Source organism: Hyperolius riggenbachi, chromosome 3, assembly GCF_040937935.1.
Source record: "Hyperolius riggenbachi isolate aHypRig1 chromosome 3, aHypRig1.pri, whole genome shotgun sequence".
Taxonomy (NCBI): Eukaryota; Metazoa; Chordata; class Amphibia; order Anura; family Hyperoliidae; genus Hyperolius; species Hyperolius riggenbachi.
The window spans coordinates 336286428-336310230 of record NC_090648.1 but is presented as its reverse complement, the minus strand read 5'-3'; the positions used below and the strand labels follow the sequence as shown (position 1 = coordinate 336310230).

Sequence of the window (23803 nt, the reverse complement as noted above, 5' to 3'; positions counted from 1 at the left end):
ACACACGCACGCACGCACGCACGCACGCACTCACTCACTTACTCACTCTCACTCTCACACTCACTCTCACTCTCACACTCACTCTCACTCTCTCACACACACACTCTCACACACTCTCACACACTCTCTCACACACACACACGCACACGCACACGCACACACACGCACACACACGCACACACACGCGCACACACGCGCACACACACACACACACACACACACACACACACACACACACACACACACACACACACACACACACACACACACACACACACACACACAACAATATTTTAGCTGTTCAGAAGGGTACAGTTGATTAACTGTCAAGGTCTTATTGGTGTTGTACTGATTACACTGTCATTTAATTATCTTATTAATTATGTTATTATGGTGGGGGTGCCAGCCCCCTTTAGTTAAGCACCCACCACTCCTGGATTATTGGTGTGGTTATTTATAAAAGTGGTGGCAGACCAGGGCATACCAAAAGGGAAAAGGGGTGTTTTAGCCTATCTGTGTTTTAACTTGTCACTTTTGAGTACAATGCTATGTGGGAAAATATTTTCAGAGAGCTCATCAACTCATTGTAGCACATCACTTAATGGTGACCACTAATGACACTTTTTCTGTACAATCTTACTATTTCTATGTAATATGAGGAACTACCTAAATTATTAGTATAGTATTGCCATAGTGGCACTTTAAAGGACAACTGAAGCGAGGAGTGTACAGAGGCTGCCATAATTATTTCCTTTGAAGCAATACCAGTTGCATTGATGACCTGCTGATCCTCTGCCTCTAATACTTTAAGCCGTGGACCCTGAACAAGCATGCAGCAGATCAGATGTTTCTGACATTATTGTCAAATCTGACAAGATTAGCTGCATGCTTGTTTCTGGTAGGATTCAGACACTACTGCAGCCAAATAGATCAGCAGGGATGCCAGGAAACTGGTATTATTTAAAAGCAAATAAATACGTCAGCCTCCATATTCTTTGCACTACAGTTGTCCTTTAAGGCTCTCATGCACTAATTACAGTATGGACAAATAATCCACTTTTATATCATTATAGATGGATGAATACATGGCAGGGACATATACTATCTATTGATTACTATATGTAGATGTGTTGTACCTCACAGACACTTTGCAAATGATTTGGTGGTGCCTCATGTCACATATCTCTATTTTTTTCTCCCGGAATATAAGCAGTGGCAATTCCTCAAATATATTTGATAGGTTACTTCACCTATTTTTGTGTTACTTGTGTGATATATGTGCTACTGTGACATATATTAAATGTTCAAGCTTTTTTATTGTTGACAGTAGCATGAAACTTTTGGAAATTTTCTCATCAGTGCATTGTATTTTTCCCAGAGGTTACGAAGGAAAAAGATGGATCATTTCTTCTGCAGCTTAGCCGCACTAATGTCCAATCTTCAGCGAAGTCTAGTAAAAGCCTCTCTCTCTGACCTAGTGGAAATGATTGAAACTTATGGTGAAGGAAATTCCTATGAAGGCAATTATCCACCGGATGATCTTTGGTACCCAGTTAGACCTCATCTTATTATGGTATCCATGGTAAGTTTTCAAATGTCCATAATTATGTTTTTTTAGTTTTCCTAGCATTGCCATAGTCAAACCAATATATTTAGGGGCTTGTGTAGATTTACATATTGTGGAAATCCATGCTATGTAGCTGATCAAAAGTCTGTTTTCAGCAGAGAAAAGTGAATTTGAAAAATAAATAGGAATTGCCCATTGCTTACTCATTTTCTGTTTAAAAACCTTGCTAGCTCTGTGGTTGTCAATTGTGTCCTCTTAAACCGAGATTAGCAAACCAGTACAACCTTTTACTGCTCTCTGCATTGAAAGTAAATATTTTTACACACGGAACACTTTCAAATGTTCTTTTATGCATTTAAGAGTAGCTACTTATATTTTAGTTTATGGAGTTTAAAGTACACCTAATCTGAGAGGAATATGATGGCTGCCATATTCACATCCTTTTAAACAATACCAGTTGCCTGGCATTCCTGCCGATCTCTTTGGCTGCAGTAGTGTCATAATCCTACACCTGAAACAAGCATGCAGCTTATCCAGTCATATACACCTGCTTGTTCAGGGTCTATGGCTAAAAGTATTAGAAACAGAGGCTCAGCAGAACAGCCAGGCAATCTGCATTGTTTAAAAGGAAATAAATGTCAGCCTCCACATGCTATCAGATCAGGTGTGCTTTAATCCCACTTGAAGTAGGAAACATTGCAGCCTTCACTTGAGTCATGTCTGAAAAGAGAAGGAGTAAATGAAAAGTTATCTGATCAGAAGTTTTATGACTATATCTGCATGTGTACATACCTGCAACACGATATTTTATTTTTATATAAATTCATCCTCCGGGCTTCATTAGAATAATGTCTTGTTGCTGGCATTGCATAAGAATACAGTCACACATACATTGGCCTCAATTCACTAAGATCATGCTGGAGATAAGGCAAGAGAAAACTTACCTCCACACAGTGAGAGAGTTATTTAATCTCTTCATTCCTTAAGTTACCTCCTCTGTAGTTAATTTATCTCCTTTGTAGTTAATTTACCTCCTCTGTAGTTTTCACACGCAGTTAATAAAAAGCCTGTCTTTAACTCTGGAGTTATTTTAAGGATTGAAGAGTTAACTTAAAGACAGAAGAGTTAACTTTAGGTTTGCCTGAGGTAAAATGTTTCCTGAATACGACCTGCCTCATCACTATGGTGATAACTCTAGAAACGTTATTAAAGACAGGAGATAAGCTTAGTGAATTGATGCCAATGGCCTCAATTCACTAAGATCATGCTGGAGATAAGGCAAGAGAAAACTTACCTCCACACAGTAAGAGAGTTATCTTATCTCTTTAATCCTACGTTACCTCTTTTGTAGTTAATTTACCTCCTCTGTAGTTAATTCACCTCCTCTGTAGTTGTTACCTCCTCTGTAGTTATTTTCACACGCAGTTAATGAACAGCCTGTCTTTAACTCTCGAGTTATTTTAGGGATTAAAGAGTTAACTTAAAGACAGAAGAGTTAACTTAAGGTTTGCCTGAGGTAAAATGTTTCCTGCCACATGCCTTATCACCATGGTAACAACTCTAGAAGAGTTATTAAAGACAGGAGATAAGCTTAGTGAATTGGGGCCATTGTCTCTAATCATTCAGCAATCAACTCTGTGGTAAGTTATGACCTATTAAAGGTTACCAAACATTTGCCACCTGGCCAATCTCTTTTTTATGAAATTCAGTCCAGGTTTGCTAGACCACTTAGATTATTTGGCATGTGCCTCTATTTTGCGGCGTTACTAAAACCAGCCCAATAGGTTCCCTGGTTGAGTCTAATATCCGAAACAAAGAACTGCACAAGCCAAATGGTTTTTCACTGCTACACTTCTTCATGCATTAATATTTCTAAAAGATAGCATAGAAACTGCCAATTAAAAACCGCATGATCCACAGGCACATACATATGTACTTGAAAGTTGAAATTGTTTATTGAAATACAACAAATATTATTTTGTTGAGGACTGATAGACTATAGATGTAGAAAAAGAGAGATGTACAGTCAGTTGTGCTCTATATGGCAAGACTGTGTTTGTATGTGAGCATTCCTCCTGTGCCAATTCCCCTGATTGTCTCTTCCAGAGCTCTAAGTATTCTTTTCAAAATTGTTCAGACTGACAGCTTAATGATGATCTGTGCTTTTATTTCTACTGGTATGTTTTTTGTAATTTTTTTATATTTGGTACATGCCTGACATATGAAAAATATGACATTGTTCTTTGTTTTCAGCTAATAATGGCACTTAGTCTGTGGTGAAAAAAACCCATTTGTTGGCATGAATTACAAATTGTTGTTTTCACATAAGGCATAAATATGTATGTTGACAGTGTCACGCAACACTAACTTCTGTCATTCTTAGCAACATCCTGGCACTAAATCTCTCGTAGAAATCAAGCCCATTTGCTAAGCCATAAATACAGATGGCTCTGTAGTATTTTTATGGGAGCTGAACAAGGAAATGCCGTCTTGTGCATGCAAATATTTGATAAACATAGTCATTTGTTTATGATATTGAAGCAGATTTTTTGTTATTCTAGCAAAAGTGTTTATCTGCATTGGAAGATGCATGCTAATAAAGTTATTTTAGCGCGCACTACAGCTCTAGTTCTATGCCCATCTTTTTATTGCTGTCACTCAGATAGAGAAAATATTCATGTGAATGACCCATATTCAGGGTCGGACTAGAACACTAAGGGCCCACCAGGAAAGCTTTAGCCCGGGGCCTGCTGCCCCCCCCCATACCCCCCACCCCAAACCAATCCCTCCCTCCCACATTTTGGGCTCACATATGCGTGTACTCTAGAAATTTTGCAATATATATATATATATATATATATATATATATATACACATACACACACACACACACACACACACACACACACACACACACATAATTTTGTAGGACATTAGATTATAGTAGAGAATAGATTGTGAGCACTTCTGAGGACAGTTCCCAACAGGGAGATGTTCACATGCAGCACACCGCAGCAAAAATAAATGGGGGTCACCACACACTGGGACATGGTCATGATGGGTTATGGGCGGACTTAAAAATACATAAGTAGCGGCGTTATTCACAGAGAGTGGGTCCGGCCAGATACATTTTAGATAAAATAATCAAGTAGTTACATGCCTCATGATAATTCATCAAGTAGTCAAATGCCGCAAAATAAAAATATGAAGTAGTCCAGTGCTGTCCAACTTCGTGGGCATGGAGGGCCATTTTTTTTCCAGACCACATGGTGGAGGGCTGACCTCCCAAAATCTAGCAGCAGTTTCCCCACAAAATGCAACCAGATTGTCGGCAGATTTCCCCTCAAAATGCAACCAGATTGTCGGCAGATTTCCCCTCAAAATGCAACCAGATTGTCGGCAGATTTCCCCTCAAAATGCAACCAGATTGTCGGCAGATTTCCCCTCAAAATGCAGCCAGATTGTCGGCAGATTTCCCCTCAAAATGCAACCAGATTGTCGGCAAATTTCCCCTCAAAATGCAACCAGATTGTCGGCAGATTTCCCCTCAAAATGCAACCAGATTGTCGGCAGATTTCCCCTCAAAATGCAACCAGATTGTCGGTAGATTTCCCCTCAAAATGCAACCAGATTGTCGGCAGATTTCCTCACAAAATGCAACCAGATTGTCGGCAGAATTTCCCACAAAATGCAACCAGATTGTCGTCAGATTTCCCCTCAAAATGCAACCATATTGAAGAGCAGCGCAGAGCGGGAGCAGTCCCCCCCCCCTCACTCACCTGGGGGCCCCCCTTTCGCCGCTCCCCCCACCAGGCTAGAATGTGCAGAGGGCGACAGCGAGCGGTCAAAAACTGTCTATTTACTATTTCCTGCATCCCGCTCTGCCTGCCGCTGCTCTGGTCTGGTCTTTTCTGCTATCCAATCACGCTCTCACAGGAAGCACAGTGAGAGCGTGATTGGACAGTACAGCAGAGAAGACCAGAGCAGAGTAGTGGCACTCAGAGCAGGAACCAGGAAGTAGGCAGTTGATCGAAGACTCATATCTGGAAGCGTGCACATAGGGCAGGTGCTATAGGCGCCCCTGTCACTCACCTCCCAGGGGGGCACATCAGGTCGGTGACTAATCAGCCCTCCTAGCCAGGCAGGTCAGAGTCCGCTGTTTGTGCCAGCACCTCCTCCCCATGATTTAGTGGCCGCTAGCGCCGTTACCATTATTATGCAGACCGCGGCGGTACAGGACTCTCTTCATGGTGTCCCATTCACCTGCTTCTTCCTGTACACCTTTTCTGGCAACACGGCGCAGCTGATAATTGGCTAGCAGGCCAGGCCCATCCCCTTCCTCCTGTGATTGGCGGCACGAGCAGCACACATAATGGAGCCGTGCTTAGCGTGCCACTGTGGCTGAGAGAGGAGAAGAGTCCTCAACAACAGTCTGTACTGCAGCCGAGTGAGTCCCTGACCCTGAATCCTGCCCACAGTCTGAACACTGCACTCAGCACCCTGCAACTAGCACCCTGCCTACAGCCTGCTCCCAACAACTAGCACCCTGCCTACAGCCTGCCCCCTGCAACTAGCACCATGCCCACAGCCTGCACCCTGCAACTAGCACCCTGCCCACAGCCTGTCCCCTGCAACTAGCACCCTGCCCACAGCCTGTCCCCTGCAACTAGCACCCTGCCCACAGCCTGTCCCCTGCAACTAGCACCCTGCCCACAGCCTGTCCCTTGCAACTAGCACCCTGCCCACAGCCTGTCCCCTGCAACTAGCACCCTGCCCACAGCCTGTCCCCTGCAACTAGCACCCTGCCCACAGCCTGGTCTCTGCAACTAGCACCCTGCCCACAGCCTGCACCTTGCCCACAGCCTGCCCCCTGCAACTAGCACCCTGCCCACAGCCTGCCCCCTGCAACTAGCACCATGCCCACAGCCTGCACCCCGCAACTAGTACCCTGCCCACAGCCTACACCCTGCACAATGCCCACAGCCTGCACCCTGCAGCTAGCACCCTGCCCACAGCCTGCACCTAGAACCCTGCAACTAGCACCCTGCCCACAGCCTGCCCCCTGCAACTAGCACCCTGCCCACAGCCTGCACCATGCCCACAGCGTGCACCCTGCAACTAGCACTCTGCCCAAAGCCTGCACCATGCCCACAGCGTGCACCCTGCAACTAGTACCCTGCCTACAGCCTGCACCCTGCAACTAGTACCCTGCCTACAGCCTGCACCCTGCAACTAGTACCCTGCTCACAGCCTGCACCCTGCAACTAGCACCCTGCCCACAGCCTGCACCCAGAACTCTGCAACTAGCACCCTGCCCACAGCCTGCACCCAGAACCCTGCAACTAGCACCCTGCCCACAGCCTGCTCCCAGCAACCTGCACCCAGCACCCTGCAACTAGCACCCTGCCCACAGCCAGCACCCTGCCGACAGCCTGCACTCTGCCTACACCCAGAACTCTGCCTACACCCAGAACTCTTTAATTAGCACCCTGCCCACAGCCAGCAGCCTGGCCCAGTAACCTGCCCACAGCCTGTAACCTGCCCCAGTCTGCACCCAGCACCCTGCCCACAACCTCCACCTTTCCCCAGCCTGGACCCTGTGTCCTGCCCACAGCCAGCACCCTGCTATTTTTACTTGGGGGGGGGCACAATTTCCATGTTTGCCATAGGCACAGTATCACCCAGATATGCCTCTGGTCGATCAATTTCCCGCTCGCTGCCTGGTCTGCCGCCCGCTGCACATTGTAGCTTGGAGGGGGAAGCATGGAAGGGGGGGCCCCCAGGTGAGGGAGGGTGGGAGACTGCCCCCCCTCCCCGCTGCTCTGTGCCCACCGCTGCTCCTCCTTCCTGCACTGTGCCCCCTCCTGCAGTGCTCGGGGACCCCAGGGGCCACAAAAAGGGAGACCTACCAGGCAAAAACTCGAGCACCCGCCGGCCCTGTCCGAGCCTGCCCATATTCTTTAAATTAGTATGCCCAGTTTGCTGCGAACTGCATTCCCTTTGTCTAAGATGGAGAGATCATTCAATGTGTACCCAAGGTTGTTTAACAATTTTTTATAACACTTGCCATTTGTTGAATATGCTTTGGTTACAGTGGCATAGCTAAGGAGCTATGGACACCGATGCAATCTTTACATGGGGCCCCCCAAGCACTCTATACATAATTGATATGGAGCACCAAAACCTGCCAGAGACAACCACAGTATCAGAGGTGCAAGAATAGGTTGCGAAGCAGTTTGTTGATGATTACTATCATTCAATACATTTATAGAAGTGATTATTACAAGCACAGGACCAAAAGAGAGCTAATACTGTGTTTGAGGGATGGCCACTCGGGGCCCTGATGCGGTCTTAGCTTCTGCACCCCCTATTGCTACGCCACTGTTTGGTTAGAGTTAGGTGCCACAAGTGTTAACCAGACTGGATATGAGGTTTGCAGAAGGGAAGGCTCAAAGCATAACTCCGTTTTTTTTCATTCATTTTCATTTCAGTTTCTTAATTAAAATGTACTTACCAGTTCAGACTGCAGCCAGCTATGATTTTTTTTTTTTATTTATATTTTATGTAGCATTGACATCTTCCACAGTGCTTTACACAGTACACAGTCTGGTCATTAACTGTCCCTCAGATGAGCTCACCATCCCTACCATCCCTACTATAGTCATATGTTGATCATATTTTAGGGTAATTAACTTATCTGTACGTTTTTGGGGATGTGGGAGGAAACCAAATTGTCTACTGGAAACCATTTGCAAACTAGTCCATGCAGATAGTGACAAACCAGGGAAGCAGGACTTCAAAGCAAGAGTGCTAACCACTATGCCACCATGACATGCTGATGTATGTTTTCTATGTTTTGTGACACTATTTTGACAGTTGTTTGGCCCAAACAACTTTGAATTTTAAATTTAGCATTCACATTTCCCTTTGAATTGATTGGTCATTCATGTAAGCTGGGCTAATCATTGATTCTTCATGTTTCTGGACAAATGTAAAGAGCACCTGAAGTGTGGGTAAAATTTACTTTTATTGTACTGTCTCTTGTGACTGGATGGATAGTGGAGACCAAGGTCTGAATCTCGGCTCTTCCTGTTTAGTAAGCCAGCACCTATTTAATAGGGAGACCTTGGGAAGATTCCTTAACACCGCTACTGCATATAGTCCGTGCCCTAGTGGCTGCAGCTCTGGAGCTTGGAGTCCGCCAGGAGAAAAGCATGATGCAAATGTTCTATGTCTTGCCAACTAACCATAAACAAAACAAAACTTTTTGATTTATTCACTTGCTCAATGTATACCCCTGCATATAACTTAAATCCCTGACTCCCATCCATCAGAAAAAGCACAGTGGCAATTTTCAGACGATGAAACTGATTCTGGGAGATGCAACTTTATTGTCCAGCCCCCAGCTCTTTGACCCAATCCCAGTTCTTGAGGAGGAAACTCGCTTGTTGAGACAACCCCAGAGCTGGAGTGGGCAGTGCTGCAGAGCTATTGGGTGGACAATGAAGTAACATTTCCTAGGAGCTCTCTCACCTTCTGAAAAAAAAACCAAGTGTGATTTTTTTTTTCACCCGGGCGTGATTAACCTCTAAAGTCGGCACAAAATTATGTGAAATTTAGCAAAAAATTACGCAAAATTTTGAAATACTACCATTACATACAAAATTAATTACGATTTTCTCTGAAATTTCGCATTACAATTAAGATGCATAATTGCGAATTTCGAGGCGAAATTTCACATATGCAAAATTTCGGCCTACCACTGGATGTATGCGTTGTGAACATTTAGCAGGACAGGTAGCCATGAAGATCTCACTGCATTGCAGATGAGGTAGTCTCTTCTGCTTTCCATCATCCAGGTACTAAATTAGATCCCTAGTCAAGGTGGCATTATCAGTTATTTAAACAAATGTTACTGTTAAAGAGGAACTACAGTGAAAATAATGTAGTAAAAAAAGTGCTTCATTTTTTACCATAATTGTGTATAAATGATTTAGTCAGTGTTTGCTCATTGTAAAATCTTTCCTCTGCCCGATTTACATTGTGACATTTATTACATGGAGACATTTTTACTGTGGGCAGGTTATGTAGCTGCTCCTAGCTGTTTTAGCTTTTAGAGACAGCTGTAAACAGCTAATTCCTGTCTGTGAACCTTGTTACATTTTAACAAACTGCCAAAAGTACCACTGTACTCAGAGCTTCTTGTGGGAGGGGTTTCAGCACAAAATCAGTCATACAGCGCCCCCTGATGGTCTGTTTGTAAAAATCATTATATTTCTCATGTAAAAGGGGGTATCAGCTACTGATTGGGATAAAGTTCAATTCTAGGTTTGAGTTTCTCTTTAAACTTTGGAATAGCCAGACAATTCTGACCCATTATGTGGCTGTAATATACAAGATCAGCATTCTAAAAATAGGATAAAGTAAACAATTGTTTATCAATCAGATTTGCTCTGTGCATTGTATTAAGTTGCATAGAGTCAAATATTTTCACTGTTAAATACAGGGTTATGTCTTCTATTTGGCACACTAGGCATGCACCTATAGATGCCTCTATTGTGGACTATTTTGTGGAGGCTCTACTACATAAAAGTTAATTTTTCTAAGGGGCTCCCCAACATCAGTAATAAGTCCATATATATATGTCACTGGTTCTGAAGGCATAGCTTGTTCCACTTCAATACTTGTGTCACTTGTAGTTGCCTTTTTCTCTACATACAACTCTGTTACTCCCTTTACCTATCATCTGAAAAGGCTCTATTGCTTCTTAGGGTGGAATATCAGAATTTAATTATGTAAGGCCAGACTGACAAAGTCATACTGACAAAATCACATCTGATAAAAAAAAGTTTTCCTTCTAGTTTACTTCAGCTAAGGCATATAACATACCTCTACAGATTCTGAATGGTGTACTTCAACCATGGTTATTATTTCCGTGGTATTATTATTATTATTATGCATTGGATTTATATTGCGCCAACATATTACGCAGCACTGTACAATAAATAGGATTACAGACAATAACAGGGGTGACAGAACAGTCAGCTGTTTCATCATTATACTATTCTTTCCTTTTATGTTCATTCTCTGTAGTATTTATACTATTTGTTTGGTAGAAAAAGCTGCTTATGGGTTATCTAATCTTGCCCATATAATAATAGTCTCCTGAGTCATTGCCTATTTATTAAGTTTTCTTTGCTTATATGATAGCTAGCAAAACAACTTTGGGATTTATTTAATTAGTTTTGCTGTTTAAGCGTATATGACATATTTCACCTGTCAATTAGTCAGCTTTTGTCTAGTAAAAGCCATAAAGATTATGTAAAGCCTCATTCCTTAGGTGATCCCCAGGCTGTCGCTTTATGACAAGAACAAATTAAAGAAAATTTTACTTTCAACATGAAATGGCTTTTTTTCTCCCAGATCCTAATGAGTGGATTACTGCAGAAAGAGTTTCAAGGTTCTCTAGTCTGCTCAGGGATCTTTACCTTTTTTGCGGAATGTGGAGACTAATGACTCTTGACAAATTAAGAGTGCAAAAAATGAAACTTTTTTCCGTAACTTGTAGGCATAATAAATCACTGACAAATTCAAACATCTAGATATGCTGGAATTGTTAAACTTGGGGTTACTTAAAGGGATACTGTAGGGGGGTCGGGGGAAAATGAGCTGAACTTACCCGGGGCTTCTAATGGTCCCCCGCAGACATCCTGTGCCCGCGCAGCCACTCCCCAATGCTCCGGCCCCGCCTCCGGTTCACTTCTGGAATTTCAGACTTTAAAGTCAGAAAACCACTGCGCCTGCGTTGCCGTGTCCTCGATCCCACTGATGTCATCAAGAGCGCACAGCGCAGGCCCAGTATGGTCTGTGTCTGCGCAGTACACTCCTGGTGACATCAGCGGGAGCGAGGACACGGCAACGCAGGCACGGTGGTTTTGTGACTTTAAAGTCAGAAATTCCAGAAGTGAACTGGAGGCGGGGCCGGAGCATCGGTGAGTGGCTGCGCCAACACAGGATGTCTGCGGGGGACCATTAGAAGCCCCGGGTAAGTTCAGCTCATTTTCCCCCGACCCCCCTACAGTATCCCTTTAAGGATAGCAGTTATAATAATACTTTTATTCAATGAATGCATAAAAAGAACCATAAGCAGAACAATTAATGTTAGCTTGGCAAAGCGCTGCAAGTTTACTGACTTATCTTGCAAAATAAAATGTAATGTGTTTTAGCTATCACTACTTTTATGGTGCTATTAAAGAAGTATGAGCAAATAAACTGGTAACATTAATGGTAAGCGTTATCTATTTCTATTCAACAGCCAGTGGATTCTGCCCTGTATGAAATCATTCACAGCTTTTAATACATATAAAAAGTTTTTGAGACGATATAAAATTAGTGCTAGTAAAGGTGTTTTTGCCGTTTCAGAAGCTGTTATTAAAGGAATTGGATGTCCATTTTAACCCATCCCTTGAGGAGATTGTCTGTGGCTTTGACAACATAGTGGACAGTTTGGTTATCAGTGTCCAGCAGATGCCAAGGATTGAGAATTTTCTTTTTCAGGTAATGTGTTTCAGATTCATCCTATTCATGTTTCCCAGCCGGATAACTGAACGGCAAGGAAAATACATTATTGCGGTGTTCAGCTAAGTGCACACTTTTAATAATGGTTGCCCAAAATGATCCCTTTTGATTGTATTGGGTGGCATCTTTTAAAGAGGCATTGTAACGACAGTACAATATAGTAAATGATTTATTATGCGCCTTTCTTTTCCCAGTGCACTCTGCGAGAGCAGGTGTTTCTAGTCAAGTCAGAACATAGAACACACAACCATTCTTCAGGGATGCAACTAGCTGGCACTAAAGATGTTGCCACCTGTATACAGCAGCCCTAATGGTCCTTTATTTGGATTTTAAAGCATGACATAAAGAGCTATATTTTACTTAAAAGCTTCAAATATCTCTTTTAAAGGAGGCGCTGCCCGGAGGGTACTTGAGGGCTGAAGGGCTGTGCACGCCTTACTTTTTTGATTAATATCACTTGGGTGCTGATCCTCTTCTCCTTTGTCCTTGACAAGTTGTCAGTTGCAGAAGTTCTAAGCCAGTGCTAGGCAAACTACAACCCATGTGCGTTGTAAAACCGGCCTACTGGTAGGCGGATGGATTCCTTCTCCCCCCCCCCCCCCCCCCCGCAGAGTCACGAGCGGGCGATAAGTGTGGGTTAAAACTCACCTGATCACAGATTCCAGCATCGAGTCTCCATGGCCACAGGGCATCATGTGACACAACGTCTGGACGTTCCAGCATATTACAGGAGTTTTTTAACCCACCATTACCGCCAGCTTGTGACTCTGCAGGTAGAGAGGAGGGAAAATATTTTAGGAATGCAGCCCGTTGTCCGCAACATGAGGCCCAGGCCGTGTAAAGTTTACCCAGACCTGTTCAAAGCACTGTCTTTGGCTGCCTTACCTATTTAATGGAGTCTGGGGATATTACGTTTATTTGCTTTATGGCGGGTGTATCACACTTAATCCAGGCTAGCGATGTGTCTCTACAGTGTCGGCCCTACAATGTTGCCCGAGGGATCAGTACCAATCTCCGCCGGGCAACACCAGGCTTTAAACTTGACTTTTGTAGATGTAAACCACTTTGTTCAATGCTGGGTAGCTTTTTCTCATAACAATGGTAGCTAAAGTTGCTTGTTGTAGCACCTCTATTTGTCTTCTTTGCTTTTTGAATGAAAGTTCAGACAAGTTACAATGCTTCATTTGCCTGCCCGTATCCGCTCATAAATGCCAAACATTAACATTAAGCTTCACAAAGTGGTACTTTTGGTTCTTTGTATTGTTTGAAAACAATATAGCAAAAGCAGAAATCTCAATCCTACTTTTCATTCTTATATTAAGCTAAGCTTTAGCGTGGAAATATGCAGAATCAGTAGTAGGTTGATTTTACAGCCGCTAAACCTTAAGTGTGTTTGATTGCAGTGTTGAGTCTGTAGTAGTTATAGTAACCTCTAATCAAATTCTTCTGTATTAAGGTAAGGCACACATATTAATCATGTAACAGCATTGCCTGAAAAACCCATGTGGCATAATGGAATCATTTATTCGTGAACACAATCACATGATTTATTATGATGTTTTCAATCCCAATCAGGTGCTAAATTGTTTTAGATTTGTAATAACATAAAACATGCTAAATCGAAATTTATTATTTCATATTGGACCAGTTATGTTAAATTAGGGATAAAATAGGCACATTGCATTTTTGTTAGTTAATTCTATCAAATATATGCTTAGTGGTGTCATGTAGTCAGGAAAACAAGATATTGTATACATGATATATTTTAAGGATGAGCTTATAAAAACATTAAACCTGTTTTAAACCATAAAAAGCTTTTATATTTACAATATCTTGTTTTTTTTTATATCTACATAGCTCTCTTGTTGTCTAACATGGTGGAGAAAACATTTCTTTTGCAGATACAGTGATATCCAGACAGATATCTTTAATTAATTATTATCTGAAATGCATCACAGTGCAGTTATTATTCTGGTAGAGGCTTCCATATTAGTTGAAGGACACCATAAGTGAGAGGGATAAGGAGACAGCCATACTTATTTCCTTTTAAACAATAGCAGTTGCCTGCTGATCTCCTTGGCTGCAGTAGTGTCTGAATCACATACATGAAATAAACATGCAGCAACTCCAGTCAGACTTCAAGTCTGAGCACCTGATATGCATGTGTGTTCAGGGTCCATGGCTAAGAGTATAATGGGCAGAGCATAAGCAGGACAGTCAAAAAAAATCTGCATTATTAACCCCCCTGGCGGTCTATTAAAAACCGCCAGGGGGCAGCAGAGCAGTTTTTTTTTTAATCATGTAGAGAGCCCAGGGCTCGCTACATGATAGCCGCTTCCCAGCGGCATCCCCCCAACCTCTTCGATCGTCTCCGGCGATCTCCGATCAGGAAATCCCGTTCAAAGAACGTGATTTCCTGAAGGGCTTCCCCATCGCCATGACGACGGGCGGCATGACGTCATCGACGTCGTGACGTCATTGAGAGTCCCGATCTACCCCTCAGCGCTCCCTGGCGCTGATTGGCCAGGCAGCGCACGGGGTCTGGGGGGGGGGGGGGGCGGGACGGCGAGCGGCGGCGATCAGAGTGCACATGCAACTAGCAAAGTGCTAGATGCGTGTTGCAAAAAAAATAAAATTATACAAATCGGCCCAGCAGGCCCTCAGAAATCCTCCTGTGCGGCATAGTCCGTGCTCAGCATGGGCTTACCGCCAGGGAGGTTAAAAGGAAACAAATCTGGAAGCCTCCACATCCCTCTCAGCTCAGGTATTCTTTAACCATTTCAGCCCGTGGGTATATTTCACCTTATGGAGGAGAGAAATTTTCACCCGTCAGAGCTCCTACCATTCATTCCTCAATAACTTTATACTACTTATCACAACGAAATGATCTATACCTTGTTTTTTCCACCACCAATTAGGCTTTCGTTGGGTGGTACATTATGCTAAGAATTATTTTATTCTAAATGCAATATGATAGGAATAATAAGGAAAAAAATGGAAAAAAATCATTATTTTTCAGTTTTCAGCCATTACAGTTTTAAAATAATTCTTGCTACCCTAATTAAAATCCACACATTTTATTTGGCCATTTGTCCTGGTTATTGCAATGTTAAAATTTTATCCCTAGTACAATGTATGGTGACAATATTTTATTTGGAAATAAAGGTGCATTTTTTTTTTTTTAGTTTTACATCCATCACTCATTTTTAGCCCATTATTTCATAATTATATGTCATAAATCTTATTTTTTTTTCTTCCCTAAAGTCAGGTGTACTTTACCATTTGGCCACAAGATGTCCCCGCTGAACAAAAATCCTATTAGCATACTTTGTATTCTAAATAGGATACAATGTATCACTGCATTGTAACTAGGGGAAGTGACGTAGGCTTCCATCGAAAGCCTCCGATCACAGTGGCAGCGGGGAGATTATGAATGTAAACATTGTTTCCATTCATAAATTTAACAATCAGGCGGCGGAAATCAGCGGCTCTATGTAACAGTGTTTATTCTTGGCGGACATGCTTGTATTGGCACAGGGGACTTTTGTAGCAGCAGCAGCGCGAACGTGGGCATCTGCCCGCACGATCACCTGTAGACCACCCAAACTTCAGGGACATGACTAGCACGTCCCTGCAGCTGTAGCAGCTGGCCCTGCGGACGTGAAGCTCACATCTGTGCAGCATATATGGTTAAACAAATTACCTCTGTTCACACTATCAAACTACAATGGAATTTAATATATTTTGTTTTAATATAATGTAAATCATGATGTATGGTTACACAATTTAATGCTTATATACTTTTGTATTTCTTTGCTAAACATAACTGCAATTCACAATAACAGGTGCATAATTCTTAAATCTGTCTCTGGTGAACAAGCTAGAGCTTGTTCATTACAGCTTTCAAAGGTAAACAATTGAGGTACTTGTATCTGCAGGCTGTAGATAATCTGAAAATCAAATACATCAGTTCAGTGCAAATCCATGAAGAGATTGTCCTGTCAGCCAAGGCAAGAATAAAGACTGTGATCGAAAACAACATGCTTGGTCCAAATAAGTAAGTATTGTTTCACGATAAATACAATATGTACTTACAGTGCTATGCATGGCAAAGTTAATTTATCTTTGTTTCACATTTACAATTAATATATATATATAATTATTTTTTTTGGGGGGGTACATACATTGCTTTGTAGATATTAACCATTACAAGTCTTAAAATGAACCTATCGCTCACATTATCTTTATACATGTACAGTATGTATTATTTTTTTTTATCACACTATCCTATGGATTATTATTTTTTTGCATCAGTCAACTGTCAAGTCCATGGAAGTGGCTATTCACATTGTCATAAAATCACGAAAGGGAGCAGTTTATTTTGCTATTTGCAAACCTCTAAAGGCCTATTTATAGATGTTAGGGCTTGTAGTATTATTATGTATTTATATAGTATACTACTGAATTTTTTTCCTATAGCGCTTCATAAGTTTACAGAGTACATTTAAGTGTTTAACTTCTTCAGAGGAGTTCGTAATGTAATCCCTACTATAGTCTGATATCCCTACAGTGATCTAATCCAAGTTTTGGTTGGAACTTGGAACCAATAAACTTATCAGATATACAGGACCAATAAACTTATCAGTTACAGGAGTTATCAGAGGATGCAGTAGTGCCTGGAGGAAACTGGCATACAAAACTCCATGCAGTTACTGTCCTGGCCAAGATTTGAGCCTGAAACCCCAGGGTTGTAAGGCAAGGCATAGTAGCTAGCCACTACACCGCAATGTGGTTTTCTTTAATGTGGCAATGTAGAGATAGAGATAGGAGTGTTGAAATATTGGTTTCCTTTTAAACAATGCATGGCTGTACTGCTAATTTTTCTGACTTCATCAGAGTCACACCCCTGAAAACAATGTAAGTAGTGTGGCCAGACTTTATTCATAGATTACCTAATCTGCATACTCAAGCTATTTCCATGGCTTAAAGTATTACAGACACAGAATTAATAGTAGGGATGGTCAACAAGGGTCCAAATAATTCTAAGTCGGTTTAGGATTATGCAAATTTTGTATGCAAATATATGCAGCTTGAATATTGAACAATCCAGTTCCACTTTGGAGGGCAATTTAAACAGTGCTAATTACCTTGCTGTGCTAATTACCTGGCTGTCTTTCTGACTAAGGATTGTCAAGGAGATACAAATATGTTGAGTTGATGCAAGATTATGCAAATTTTGTATACAAATGTATGCAGCTTGAAAATGAAACGATCTAGTTCCAGCTTGGTGTGCATCAATTGGTCCATTTTCAAGCTGCATACATTTGCATACAGAATTTGCGTAATCCGGCATCAACATAAAATATTTGCATCTCATAGACAAGCCTTAATCAACAGGGCCACCGGGTAATTAGCATGGTTTAAAATGAAATAAATATGGCAACCCCCATGTCCTTCTCAGTTCAGGTGTTCTTTAAAGAATACCTGAACTGACATGTGACATGATGAGATAGACATGTGTATGTACAGTGCCTAGCACACAAATAACTATGCTGTATTCCTTTTTTTCTTTCTCTGCCTGAAAGAGTTAAATATCAGGTTTGTAAGTGGCTGACTCAGTCCTGACTCAGACAGGAAGTGACTACAGTGTGACCCTTACTGATAAGATTTTCCCCCTTTTATCGCTTTCTTGCTCTCAGAAGCCATTTTCTACTAGGAAAGTGTTTTATTGTTGGAATTTCTTATCAGTGAGGGTCACACTGTAGTCACTTCCTGTCTGAGTCAGGACTGAGTCTGCCACTTACATACCTGATATTTAACTCTTTCAGGCAGAGAAATGAAAAAAGGAGCACAACATAGTTATTTGTGTGCTAGGCACTGTACATACACATGTCTATCTCATCATGTCACATGTCAGTTCGGGTATCCTTTAAAAGGAAATAGATATGGCAGCACTACATATCCCATTCCCTACCAGTTCTTTTTTAAAACCAGGTTATTTGTTAATAGAATAATTCTTGCCACCTGAATCTGTCTGTAACGTTCGGTAGCTTGGTGGTTATGTAACCACCTCTTTGGTGGGCTTTCATATTCCATTTCCTTGCCCTCATTCTCTATACCACTGGCTGCATGGATACCACCATCCATTTCTTGGACCAAGCTCTCTCCCTTGGAAAATAATCCATGGACAGAAATACAAATCTACAGTACTAAAAGTGAAGAACTGCAAACGTTTAACCTTGTTTTGTTTAACTTGAAGTTATCAGCAAGATAATGTAGTTGAAGGTTTATAAAGTTTAGGTTTACTAAACATTACTGCAGATATTTTTTTCTCCCATCTATAGCTAAAGAGACAAACTCGGGTAATGGGCTAAAAGTATGTGCTGAATTGAGTGCTTAGTAGGAGAACCTATAATACAAGAGATCATAGTCTGTTTATGTATTTAAAAAGAAACTTAAACCCCCTGGCACTGTAAGTGTGGTACTCATGCAAGATGTCTAGGGAAACAATGATTCTTATTGGGAGAAAAGTGCTTTACACATTTTAGTGTATATTATTGACATATGAATTCTAAAATGCCATAGTGGCATGTAAGAAATATGCATTTCTGGCACTTTAAGAAACTGTCTCCAGAATAATGTTCAAAAGAAAATGTGTAAACTTGTTGGCATTTAAATGTCTTCTGCAGCATTTATCCTTTTTCCTTCAAATGCAAGTGTAACCAACTATTCAAATGTCCAAAACAGTTAGACTTAACACTGGTTAACTGTTCCTCTTTTGGTGCTTTGCTGACATGTTCGAGTGCTTTTGGGGAGGTGAGATTTAGTCTATGGATCTTCTCTATGCCATTCCCTTGTCTTGAGCTGATAAGTCCTGTGTATATATGTGCCCCCATAATATACACCGTTGAGGACTGTCAGACCATACCTGTATGATTGCCAACACTATGATGACTATGGGTGGCCATAGTCAACTTGGCTGTCTTGAGGAAATAGGATTTCACATTTATTGAAAGAGTCGAATTTAGGGAATCCCATTCTGAACCCAGCTGTTTAATACATTAGTTGAATGTATTCTTTAAGCAGGCATCCTGTTGAGTTTACTATTGAGTAGCAGGTGTATGATTCCAAAGTGTCTTTACAAGTGGCTCAGCAGTGCCTCACTGCCATGCATTCACCAGAGACAGCTCATCTGTTTAATCCTTATGTTTTAGTCAACCTTCCTTATTATGCATACAAGTCTCCTGATGCTCAGCTGGATTTTGACTCTCAGAATGAATTGATGGTGTGCTTTGATCTTGGTCGTGTATTGCATCTGTTTCATCTTTCATCTTAATGCATGATCTTCTTAGCCCCAACTATTGCTCATCTTTCAGTAAACTCCATCAATATTGCTTTGTTCTCAGCTTTGGTTGTCTGTAGCTGCCCAGTCAACTATATTAGCAAATGTACACTAGTGTACTGTTTATCAAAAATCTGTTCTAGTAGAATGTATGTGTATACAGTGTGTGTATGTGTGTATAAATATATATATATATATATATATATAAACTGTACTCTGCTCCCCTTTACAAAAGCATTATTGAATCTAAAAATATCCTTTTGTAATTAAAAAAAAAAAAGACCTGCTATGAGACATGAGGAAAATAAGCATGGAGAGATTCCTATTCTCAAAGTCAGACCTCATGAATCATACCTACTTCAGAATTAATTCCTGAATTCTTGCCCTTAAGGGTTCTTATTTTTAACCATCTAAATCTAGTGATGAGATTGATGAAACAGATTGCCATATCAACGTGGTTTAAGATGTTAAGTTCCTCAGGCAAAGGATAACTTAGATTGAGAAGTTTATCAGGAGGATCTTCGATTTATTTTGATTTATTTCCATCTGCTGCTCATTATCACCAGTGACAATTGTGCTTTAACTATTATTACTTTTCTGCAGGAGTGAGATGAACACTGATAGCGTTTATAGATGTTGACATTATTTAGGGTTTATCAACTGGAGTCTAAGAATTTATTAACATTTTGAAATTTCAATCACATGAAATGCTCTTAAGGCAAATAGAAAAAAAATCCACATCTTTACACCCTTATCTTGTATCAGTTTTGTCATTATAATTTGAGGGAGTTTAGCCATTTCTTTACCAGAAGTCTCTGGCCTCTTAGGGACTAAAGACTGCTGGTACCAAAAATCGGCTCCTATCAACGTATCACCACATGGACCCGCTGCTTTTCCCATTTAAGCTGCTCACCCATTGCAGCAGGGCCTTCACTCTGTGGTCGCTCCTTTGGCTCCTGACCCTGCGATCAATGTGAGCCAATGATGTGAGAGCGGTGCAATAGGCAGTAGCGGCGGTTCCATGCGAGCCCGATAATGGAAAGCTATGCCCTGGCAGGAATAAGCAGCCTCAAACAAGGGTGTAGATTTTAATTATCACAGTCTGAAAGCAGTTTACCATGTTATTGGAAAGCTGTTGAAGTTTTGTTGGCTCCAACAGTTTGAAAAGTAAGACATTTGTTGGAACCAGATGCCCAAGGTAGTGTTTTTTTTTGGACCACCACCATCTGGAGATTCATTCCGTAGCATTAGTGAGAGAAAAAAAATACCTTCCATAATGTATCCAGTTAGGGAATTTGCTTGGATTTGAATCCCCAGTTTGACAGGGCAGAACTAATTAACTGAATCCTGGGTTTGAGCCCTCTGCAGGTTCATCATAAACAGCACAGCATACCCTCCTCTTCTATACAGCTTCAACAGATATCTTCAGAGATTTACAGTATAGTTGAAACTGACCAGTTTATTAGCCTCAGACATGGATTTTGTAATTTGTGATTTAATATAGCACATTTTTAGTAGCACTGTAACATAGTGGATAGCATGGTAGCATAGTTGTTGGCACTATTGCCTTTCAACAAACAAGTACCAGGTTTGTTACTTTGCCTGTATACCATCTTCATGGAGATCAAAATTATTGTATATTCCCCTTGTGTTTTCATGTTTTTTTTGGGGTGGAGGGGGGGGGGGCATTCTGGTTTCCCAAATCACACTATTTTAAATGATTTGCTTCTACATTGGCCTTAAAGAGAAACTCCGACCAAGAATCAAACTTTATCCTAATCAGGGACGGTTCTAGACCAAGTTGCCCCAAGTTGCGCCTGGGGCAAGGTCAGGTTTTGGCGCCTAAACTGCCATTCCCCATCCACATTTTGCCACCTTTTTAAGAATTCAATAAACTGCGCCTGGGGCAAGAGACCAGCTTGACCCCCCCCCCCCCCTAGATCCATCCCTGATCCTAATCCATAGCTGATACCCCCTTTTACATGAGAAATCTATTCCTTTTCACAAACAGACCATCAGGGGGCACTGCATGGCTGATATTGTGGTGAAACCTCTCCCACAAAGAAATTCTGAGTACGTACTCTTGGCAGTTTCCGGTCTATGAACCTTGCTGCATTGTGGGAAAAAGCTGTGTGCAGCGGTTTCCAACTGCCAAAACAGCAAGCAGCAGCTACAATACTTGCCAGCAGTAAAAATGTCACCATGTGATAAATGTCAGAATATAAATCAGGGATTTAAAATATTTTACAATGGGCAAACACCCACTAAATTATTTATACAAAATTATTGTAAAAATGAAGCACTTTTTTATTACATTATTTTCACTGGAGTTCCTCTTTAAACTATGGTAGGGATATTAGACTATGACTATAGTAAAGATTACAGTGAGATTTTCTGAGGGACAGCTAGTGACGTAACTAATTACCTCTGTAACTCTTGATGACAGTTGGCTGTTTAAACCAACATGCAAGCGTTACTGGCTTCTACAAAAAGTGACTTCTACAGTTCTGAAACTGATTTTTTTGTAGCATGTCCTTAGAAAAAGAGCTAAGGGTTTAAAAGACCCAATAAAGTATTTCATTTGATCCATTTTACACCTTTCAAGGGTGGTGGAAGATGAGGCTCACCATCACCAACACTAAGTATTTAATTGAATTGTAATTCCCTATCAACTCACCATTTTCTCTAGCCAATGTGTGCATCATGGCCACTGCTTTATATTTCCAGCCATGTAAGCATTTTTGTAATCTGTACTTTATATTATATTGGATCTTACTGGACTGCCTGTGAAACACTGTTAGTGGAGCAGATCCAGTCAAGAATTTTTAAAGGAAAACTGAACTGAAAGGAATATGGTGGCTGCCATATTTATTTCCTTTTGTACGCTCCAGTACAGCACAATACCTGGAAGCCCTGCTGATCTATTTGGTTGAAGTAGTGTCTGATTCCCACCAAAAACAAGCATGCCGCTAATCTTAATCTTGTCAGATCTGACCATAATGTCAGACATTGGTCTGCTGCATGCTTGTTCTTGGTCTATGGCTGAAGGCAGAGGATCAGCAGGATAGCCAAGGCAACTGATATTGATTAAAAGTAAATAAATATGGCAGCCTCTCACTTCAGTAGTACTTTGCGATGCAGTTGCAGGACTCTTCAGAAATTAACACGTTGTAATTTATTTGGCATTATAGTCATTAGAATATATGTAGTACAATTCATAGCAATTCATATATTCCTTGACTGAACCTTTGTCAAGTTCACTTCCTTTGAGTTAGGATCCTTATCCCAAGTAGGATAACAGGCTCAGAGGAGATGGTTGGTGGGTTCCTGAACACACAATAGGCCTAGACACCTGCTTAGGATTCATTTTGAAAGACTGGCTATGAGGATTTGCCTGGCTTCTTCCAGTTCTCCAGCACTGTGAACTAAGAGTGGAGCAGTGTTCCGTATCGACCAGAACACCTCTACACACATTCTATGTAGAGTAGAAAGTAGAGAATTTTTATAGGCACACTTGAAGGAATATAATATGTATCCTAAACTACTGATTCTGAATATACACTACATGCTGCCAAAGAAAACAGTTAATTATAGACTTTGCATTGGTTAAGGCATATGTTTACTTTCCTTGGTCAAAACCATACACAAGAGTCCTGCTTTTAATTCCTGCCACCTTTGTCTATCCAAAAAGTGATTGCCTCAAATTTGAAAAAGTTCTGTAAGCTGAGTAATGGGGGTGTATATGTAACCTGTGATAATAATTACCTTGCAAATGAACCTTATTTGTATGTTTTAGATATACCAGCATATACAAGCCTTTTCTATATCTGTTTTCACCATTAACTGAACAGCGGCTTGAGACTCTAGCACAGAAAGAGGTCAGTCTTAAGGTCTATGCCAGGGAACTGGAAAACCTGAAACAGCTGGCATCAGATGTTGCTTCATTGCCAGTATTTATACCAATGAAGATGCTGGCATTGGATTGCTCTGAACTGAATCAGGTAAGATGTTCTGATAAAATTTTAGTTTAATAATGCAGTTAAATAATGTCCTGATTAGATAATTGTCTGCTCTGGAGACTATATGTGGCTTGTTGTCCAAACCAGACTCGTACAACTGCAGGATAGTAGACACTTTGAGTATTAAAGAGAATCTGTACTCTAAAATTCTTACAATAAAAAGCATACCATTCTATTCATTATGTTCTCCTGGGCCCCTCTGTGCTGTTTCTGCCTCTCCCTGCTGCAATCCTGGCTTGTAATTGCCATTGTTATCCAGTGTTTACAAACAAAAGACATAGCAAGTGATACGCTGAG

The 23803-nt window shown here is 41.2% G+C and overlaps 1 protein-coding gene across 1 annotated transcript in view; it reads left to right on the top strand.

The window, feature by feature from the left end:
• The window catches only part of LOC137562326 (dynein axonemal heavy chain 3-like), a 1996682-nt gene that overhangs the window by 367835 nt on the left and 1605044 nt on the right, over positions 1 to 23803 (top strand). The window contains exons 12-15 of the mRNA XM_068273663.1: positions 1379 to 1582; positions 11990 to 12124; positions 16084 to 16202; positions 23284 to 23488. Of these exons, the coding sequence (XP_068129764.1) occupies positions 1379 to 1582; positions 11990 to 12124; positions 16084 to 16202; positions 23284 to 23488 (663 nt within the window). The remainder of the gene's footprint in view (positions 1 to 1378; positions 1583 to 11989; positions 12125 to 16083; positions 16203 to 23283; positions 23489 to 23803) is intronic.